This window comes from Neoarius graeffei, chromosome 21 (assembly GCF_027579695.1).
Source record: "Neoarius graeffei isolate fNeoGra1 chromosome 21, fNeoGra1.pri, whole genome shotgun sequence".
NCBI classification, from domain to species: Eukaryota; Metazoa; Chordata; class Actinopteri; order Siluriformes; family Ariidae; genus Neoarius; species Neoarius graeffei.
The window spans coordinates 20,718,587-20,727,604 of NC_083589.1; the positions used below are offsets into that span (position 1 = coordinate 20,718,587).

A 9,018-nucleotide genomic window follows, 5' to 3' on the forward strand; every position below is an offset into this window, starting at 1 on the left:
TCATATTCATTTTGTTTTAATCAAATTATGCCAGTGATGTGATGGCAATGTGGCTTTAGCTACAACAGCAAATACTAATACTAAACAGCAATTTGCAGGAGGTAATGGTATGAAAGGAATGATAGTGTAAAGAGTGCAGCTAAGAGAAATCAGAGCTGCGTAAAAAATGAGAGGCAGAGACCAGAAATGAAACTGAACGGGGCAGGAGCTAGGTTAGAGCAGTCAACGTAAGTTGGCATTTAGAGTGAGGGCACACAATTTTACCTTTCCATCCTCACTTTAAAATTGTGATTTTCGGCATACACAAATAATGATGGCACAAAATCTGGACTGCTTGAGTCAAGCAAGACCTCTCCTACAAACAAAATTGCATGCAAAGCTAAGTTAACATGCTAACAATAGTCATTACATTGTGTAACTATGACCCAGCTAATCAGACAAACGTTACCAAAGTATTTTGCTACATCAATAAACGAAGACTAGAAAGAATAAAAAAGAAAGATTTAATAAATAGCCTGATCTTACCTGTGATGAAGTGGGTGCTGCAAACCCGCGCATTTTTGATGATGCTTTCATCCCAGTCTACACGTTTGATGGCTTGTAGCCATAGACGTCGGCGATTTTTTTGGAATGGGTGAGATCCTGCTGGAATTCTGTACATTTTAACCCCATCACTGCTACGATTCTGACACCCGAAAACACAACAACTAGGCATTTCTGAGTCTTTTTTGGGTCCAGGCTGTGCGCGCAATTTCCGCTTACGTATGAATGACGTTTACTGTGAAGGGGTCTATACAAGCACACATCTGCGCCACAGGCCAGACAAGTGAGAAGTGGAACGGCGTCTCTAACTCGAATGCCCCTGAAGGAGTAGCGGCTCAAAAAAGTGGGTGGAAAAGAATAAAAAGAAGCTAAATAATAACTAGAATGCATTTCCAGAGAAAATGCGAAAGTGTGCTTTCTCGGGTGCGCCGCCTGACACCAAATTTGATGAGGATACATGAACTGGTGCCGAAAGGCATCTCAACAAATATGGACCTGATGCGTCAAAGCGTGTCTGAGATATGAGCCAAAATACGTTTTTGCTAATCGTGATGCCCCCTAGTGGCCAAATGACACCATATTTGATGAGGGTACTTTGGATGGTGTCCAAAGTCATGCCACTGAACATGGTCTTGATACGTCAAAGCGTTTCCGTTGTGGGTGCAATTGGTCTTGAGTGATCAATCTCATTAAATCAGTCTCATTAATAATACCATTAATTTTGGTGCTTAATAATAAATTACCAAACAGCTAAATTATGGTATATTCCAAATTATTATGATCACTACCAATGTAGCAATAATGTATTACTTACCGTGCTACATAGACAGCCAATAGCACTCCTATACACCTTGGATAAAGGCAATTTGGAATTCTTTGAGATTGGGTGACTTCAAAAATATATATTGCAAAAACAATCACATTCTCAGAATAATTGAATTTATTATAATGATAAAAATGAGTAATAGCAGTTGAATACATTCAAATGGTTATATACTTGATGAGCGTGTGTGTGTGTGGGAGAGAAAGGTGTGTGTGTGTGTGTGTGTGTGTTGGAATGTGTGAGCATGTGCGTGTGTGGGGGAGGGAGAACCTTGTGGTTTAAGCAGACAAAGGAATATGTCGTAATTGCTAACCCACTAGCTTATAACATTACTAAATCTACTGAAATCTTGATGAGGTCAAAATATGTGTAATAATGAAATTAAAGTGTTAGAAAGGATAGAGAGAAAGCATGCAACAACTTATCTATTAAAACAACTGAGATAAAACAATTGTAGAACACAATGGTCAGTGTGCACAATTAAACAGTTCCTGAGTTTAAATTCACACTATTTCATAAAGCTAATTTCTAAGACTAGTTTGCCCAAAATGCCAGTCTTACTTCAAGTATCTTGCTTCTATGCAAGATTATGCAGGGATGTCCCGAAATTTTTGGAGTTCACAGAGCTCGTGGAGGCTTCTGTAAAAGCGCAGAGAATTTCTTGGTCCGAACTTCAGCGTTCGTGAGTAAAAGTCTCTGATCAAACAATGTGCACAGCGATTAAGTCAGAAGGAATCCGGTCGCTTCTAACTTTTAATTAACTGCTTTGGGCTGCAGTCGTAACGTTACTTATAATGAACAAATAAAAACCGGTTGTAACTCAATCTGAGTGAGATGGCGCAATTTAAGTAGTTTTACCATGGCCAGTGGTAAATTAAAACGCGCTGAATCTTCTTTCTTGCCAGGCAGAAGTTGTGGTTTCGGACAGTCCTATGGGAAGATTTCTCTGTCTGTACACGCAGCGTTCACAGGACCAAAAGAGGAAGAGGGTAGCGTGGCTTGGTCACTTAAGGAGTCGTGGAGGATGTGACGTAGGTAATCCCGCCCCAGCGTGACGTAGGCCATCGCGGAAGTTGGTTGATGGGATTTGTAGTCCTAGACGGCTGTGGATGTACCTACACCGTGATATGAGCTCACTTCCTGTTTGGCGGCTCTGCCATCGATTTTGATTGGCTGCCACGGGCTTCGACGTATGAGAGCGAAACGAATATCATTTATAAGTCATGGACTGCAGATCATGTGTGCCAAGTTTCGTGATGATCAGACAAAACATGCGGCCAGGGTCACTTAACTCTCACTTTGGACAAAATTCAAAATGGCGGAAAATCTAATTAGGCGGAAAATTACATCATAGGGTGCGTTGGAATCATCTAGCTCCAAGGATTCCAACAGCACAGACTTATGAAAATCGGACATACGGATCAAAAGTTACGTGCGTGAACACATGTAAGAATGTGATCAGTTGGTGGTGGTAGAGCGTGAGACGTACCAAAATGAAACTTGATGAAATCAATCAGGGTCCACTCCTCCATCAGTGTACCACGTTTCATGACTTTACACCTTACGGTTTGGCCTCCCGAAGGAAAAATCTTTTTTTTGCGTCGAGCGCCCATTCATTTCAATGGGGAAAATTGTTTTCGAAAAACACGAATTATGGGAGAACGGCAAGGCATGTCAAAAAGCTGTATACAAGCACACATCTGCGCTACAGGCTGGACAAGTGAGAAGTGGAACGGTGTCTCGAACTCGAATGCCCCGGGAGCGGCTCAAAAAAGTGGGTGACAACAAATATTATTAATAATAATAATAATAACTAGAATGCATTTCCGGAGAAAATGCGAAAGTGTGCTTGCTCAGGTGTGCCGCCATGGCGACCTGGCAAGAGAGGCGACCGCATGCCCAGACGACAAGTTTTGTGTCAACATGCGAAAGTCTGGCAAAAACACAACGCAGATTCTCATACGGAGATGACAGGCTGGCAAGGTTCTTTACAGGGACATCCCAGAGCATCACTAACATGAAGATTTAGATGTAATTCTAAATCCGTAAAGAGAGATGACCCGAAACACGTTTTTGCTCATTGTGGCGCCCCCTAGTGGCCAAATGACACCAAATCTGATGAGGGTACATGAACTGGTGCCGAAAGTCATGTCAACAAATATGGTCTTGATACGTCAAAGCGTTTCTGAGATGTAAGCCAAAATACCCTTTTGCTAATTGTGACGCCCCCTAGTGGCCAAATGATATCTGGCCACCATATTTGATGAGGGTACTTTGGATGGTGTCCAAAGTCATGCCAACAAATGTGGTCCTGACACGTCAGAGCGTTTCCGAGATATGAGCTCACTTCCTGTCTGGTGGCTCCACCATCGATTTTGATTGGCTGCCACGGGTGAACGCCGCGACCTATGACAGCCAAACGGATGTCATTCATCAGGCATGGACTGGAGATCATGTGTGCCAAGTTTCGTGATGATCGATAAAACATGCAGCCAGGGTCACTCTACCTTCACTTTGGACAAAATTCAAAATGCCGGAAAATCTAATCAGCCAGAAAATTATGTCATATGGTGCGTTGGAATCGTCTAGCTCCAAGGATTCCAACGGTACCAGACGTACGAAAATCGGACATACGGCTCAAAAGTTACGTGCATGAACGCATGTAAGAATGTGATCAGTTGGTGGCGCTAGAGCGTGAGACATACCAACATGAAACTTGATGAAATCAATCAGGGTCCAGTCCTCTATAAGTGTACCACGTTTCATGACTTTACACCTTACGGTTTGGCCTCCCAAAGGAAAAATCTGTTTTTTGCATCGAGCGCCGATTCATTTCAATGGGGAAAATTTTTTTCGTAAAGCGCGAATTACGGGAGAACGACAAGGCGTATCGAAAAGCTGTATACAAGCACACATCTGCACTACAGGCCGGACAAGTGAGAAGTGGAACGGCGCCTCTAACTCGAATGCCCCGGGAGGAGTAGCGGCTCAAAAAAGTGGGTGGAAAAGAATTTTTTAAAAAAAAGAAGATTAATAATAATCATAGTAATAATTATAATAAACGATCGGAGAACAATAGTGTGCTTGCTTTGCAAGCACACTAATAATAAAAATAAAACTTAAGAGCAATAGTGTGCTTTTGCAAGCACACTAATAATAATAAAAATAAAACTTAAGAACAATAGTGTGCTTTTGCAAGCACACTAACTAGATTGCATTTCCTCTGCAGAAACTGCTGGAGTGTGCTTGCTCAAATGTTGCCAGCAACAGTAAAGGGTTAAGATATGAGAATGTGTTTCCGCGCTCTGAAATCCTTTTTTTAAATGGCTTTGGTCAACAGCTCTCAGTCCTTCTCTGGCTCAAAGTCTCTTTGTGGCAGGATAGCCCCAGCAGTGGAGAAGACGGAGGAGACCAAATAGTTTTCAACGAAAAGGCTTTGTTTATTTTTTTCTTTCTTTTTTTTAACCAATGTGCAAATATTTACAGTGGCAAGCATGCATGAAAAAATATACAAAAACAAAAACTGTACAAAACGAAAATAAACAAGCATAAATTGCCAGGCTAAGTCCTCAGACTGTGAACTACTATCAAGAGCAACTTCAATTAACAAGACACGTTCACTTCACCGCCAACTCTCACCTACTGAGGCTCTTGGGCCTAATATAGATTATATTATTATATTATATTATATTATATTATATTATATTATATTATATTATATTATATTATATTATATTATATTATATTATATATACATTGCTAACTGTAGCCCCACCCACCCCCAGTGGAACAGTCCATCTGTTTCCTCAAACGAGACATGGAAGAACATTTTGAATGCCTGGTGAGTGAATTGCTACCGGAGTTGTAATAACAAAAGTTTTAACCAATAAATGAAGTTTTTAACAGCCAGTGTGAATTATTTTACTTTTTGATACTAGACAAAGATTATACAGATGAAGAATGAAAATGACAATATGTTTCAAGCGAATATTTTGAATGAGTCAGATGCACAAACAATAGCCATCTAGAAGTGCCGGTAGGCCTTTCACTGCACTCTAAACACTAAGTTTGGCCCTGTGTAATTAATCTATGGCAAATGGTGATTAATGACAATATGAAAGAGATCTTAAACAGTACATACGGTGGTGGCAATAAGAATAGCGACAGGACAGGACAGCAGTGATTTTAAAAATGCCGGCAAATGGCTGCCTGCGCACTCTGTCAGCATCACGGCTCAGCCCGTGACACTCTTTCACATCATTTTGAAGGGAGATTAGGTTTTACAGGGTTTAAAACATGGATTTTGGCTGTAAAATCGCAGTTTAAATTTTTTTTTTTTCTGCTGCTCCCACTCTAACGTCTAGAGTGGGGGAGCTCCTTATGACATCATCACTCCAGAGTTCTACCCATTCATTTCAATGGCATGGAATTTTGCCGAAAAACAGGAACACCGAACGAACGACAAGGGGTAGTGCAACCATTTTAACAAGCACACCATTCCAGATCAGGCCCTATGTTTCAGCGTTGGAACGGTGTCTCTATCTCGAAAGCCCTAGGAGGAGTAGTGGATCCAAAAAACGGGTGAAACGGAGTAATAATAAAAAAACTTCAGAAGAACAATAGTGTGCTTTTGCAAGCACACTAATTAGATCATTTTCCTTAATAAATTAATGACCAAGTATAATATTTTTTGTCTCATATGTATAACTGGGTTCCTTTTGTCTACTTTTAGGACTTGTGTGAAAATTATTTTGCATGTTGAATACCAGATAACTTGCCAAAAGGAACTTTTGAATAGTTTCCTGAACCACTATTATGGGATGATTCTGATGAGAAAACAGGTCTTTATCAAAAGAGGAAACACACTGAGAGATTGCTACAGTATATGGCTAAAAGTATGTGGACACATGACCCTAATGCTCCTGTGTGCTTGTTGAACATCCCATTCCAAATTTCTTGCCCCTGTGTTTGCTGTTATAATAACCTCCACTCTTCTGGGCAGTCTTTCCACGAGACTTTGGGGTGTGGCTGTGGGGATTTGTCATCATTGAGCTACAAGGGCATTTGGGAGGCACTGATTTCAGATGTTGGGTGACTGGGGTGCAGTAAGTGTTTCAGTTCTTCCCAAAGGTGTTCAGTGGGGTTGAGGTCGGGGCTCTGTGCAGGTCACTCGAGTTCTTCTACACCACACTTGTCAAACCATTGTGGACAGGGGCATTGTTGTGATGGAACTGGTTTGGGCCTCTTGGTTCCAGTAAATTGAGGTGTGTCTTTTCTTGTTTTGTTTATGTGACAATTCCAAACTTGCCCAAAAAGAGATGCCAGCGTATGGAGATCCTGCTTGTCACTGGAACTGATTACTGGAGTGACATCTGTAATATAGAATTTTGTGATGTGATTGATGTCCTCCTTTTTAATCAACGTGGAGTTCTCTGTCTGACATTTATTTATTTTATTTATTTTGGTCCAGTGAGGTGCTGTTCAGGGACATGGCAGACCGACTGGCTGAGGATGGCTGGAGGGAGCTCGGTTATGTCTATATTAACATCGATGACTGCTGGGCATCAAAGAACAGAGATGCACAAGGACGACTTCAAGCAGATCCAATGAGGCACTGTACCTTACTTGACAAAAAATGTTCAATCTAATGATGTTATTTCATTAATTTTGTTTCATTTTATAAATAATATTGAATACTGCTGTTCCACCATTTCTGCTGACTGTTTTATAATGTACATATATCATTGCACTGAAAATTTTTTAAATACTGTTGCGCATATATACGTGTGTACACACACACACACACACACACACGTATAGATACACACGTGTGTAAAACACACACACATATATATATATTTGTGTGTGTATATATAATATATATGGGGAGGAAGACGACACCTTCACGAGGTCCCCCCATTAGTACCAATGCATTTGGGAAGCTAACGTCGTCAAGGATTGCGAGCTGACAACCGCATGAAGAGGACTATCTCTATAATGTCTACCTTTCTTCATCCAAGAAGCTGTCCCTGGCATCCTCGGGCATCGTCACCTCCCACGGAGTTTGCTTTTGCTACATGGGATGTGCGAGGTCTGGCATCAGCCACGAAGAGACAGACACTAGGAACAGACTGTGAATATTACAACCCCGACTCCAAAAAAGTTGGGGCAAAGTGCAAATTGTAAATAAAAACGAAATGCAATAATTTACAAATCTCAAAAACTGATATTGTATTCACAATAGAACATAGACAACATATCAAATGTCAAAAGTGAGACATATTGAAATTTCATGCCAAATATTGGCTCATTTGAAATTTCATGACAGTAACACATCTCAAAAAAGTTGAGACAGGGGGAATAAGAGGCTGGAAAAGTTAAAGGTACAAAAAAGGAACAGCTGGAGGACCAAATTGCAACTCATTAGGTCAATTGGCAATAGGTCATTAGCATGACTGGGTATAAAAAGAGCATCTTGGAGTGGCAGCGGCTCTCAGAAGTAAAGCTGGGAAGAGAATCACCAATCCCCCTAATTCTGTGCCGACAAATAGTGGAGCAATATCAGAAAGGAGTTAGTGTAAAATTGCAAAGAGTTTGAACATATCTTCAAAAGATTCAGAGAATCTGGAAGAATCTCTGTGCGTAAGGGTCAAGGCTGGAAAACCATACTGGGTGCCCATGATCTTGAGGCCCTTAGACGGCACTGCATCACATACAGGCATGCTTCTGTATTGGAAATCACAAAATGGGCTCAGCAATATTTCCAGAGAACATTATCTGTGAACACAATTCACCGTGCCATCCGCCGTTGCCAGCTAAAACTCTATAGTTCAAAGAAGAAGCTGTATCTAAACATGATCCAGAAGCGCAGACGTCTTCTCTGGGCCAAGGCTCATTTAAAATGGACTGTGGCAAAGTGGAAAACTGTTCTGTGGTCAGACGAATCAAAATTTGAAGTTCTTTATGGAAATCAGGGACGCCGTGTCATTCGGACTAAAGAGGAGAAGGACGACCCAAGTTGTTATCAGCGCTCAGTTCAGAAGCCTGCATCTCTGATGGTATGGGGTTGCATTAGTGCGTGTGGCATGGGCAGCTTACACATCTGGAAAGACACCATCAATGCTGAAAGGTATATCCAGGTTCTAGAGCAACATATGCTCCCATCCAGATGATGTCTCTTTCAGGGAAGACCTTGCATTTTCCAACATGACAATGCCAAACCACATACTGCATCAATTACAGCATCATGGCTGCGTAGAAGAAGGGTCCGGGTACTGAACTGGCCAGCCTGCAGTCCAGATCTTTCACCCATAAAAAACATTTGGCGCATCATAAAACGGAAGATACGACAAAAAAGACCTAAGACAGTTGAGCAACTAGAATCCTACATTAGACAAGAATAGGTTAACATTCCTATCCCTAAACTTGAGCAACTTGTCTCCTCAGTCTCCAGACGTTTACAGACTGTTGTAAAGAGAAAAGGGGATGTCTCACAGTGGTAAACATGGCCTTGTCCCAACTTTTTTGAGATGTGTTGTTGTAATGAAATTTAAAATCACCTAATTTTTCTCTTTAAATGATAAATTTTCTCAGTTTAAATATTTGTCATCTGTTCTATTCTGAATAAAATATGGAATTTTGAAACTTCCACA

The 9,018-nt window shown here is 41.0% G+C and overlaps 2 protein-coding genes across 2 annotated transcripts in view; both read left to right on the forward strand.

Annotated features, from left to right (window-relative positions):
• Nucleotides 1-9,018, forward strand: part of naga (N-acetylgalactosaminidase, alpha) — a 66,952-nt gene that overhangs the window by 30,531 nt on the left and 27,403 nt on the right. Inside the window, exon 3 of the mRNA XM_060902810.1 lies at nucleotides 6,837-6,977. Within this exon, the coding sequence (XP_060758793.1) occupies nucleotides 6,837-6,977 (141 nt within the window). The remainder of the gene's footprint in view (nucleotides 1-6,836; nucleotides 6,978-9,018) is intronic.
• Nucleotides 8,977-9,018, forward strand: part of LOC132869570 (craniofacial development protein 2-like) — a 3,711-nt gene continuing 3,669 nt past the window's right edge. Inside the window, exon 1 of the mRNA XM_060902811.1 lies at nucleotides 8,977-9,018. This exon is cut by the window's right edge and continues 2,814 nt beyond it. The gene's annotated coding sequence lies outside the window, so the exon portion shown is untranslated.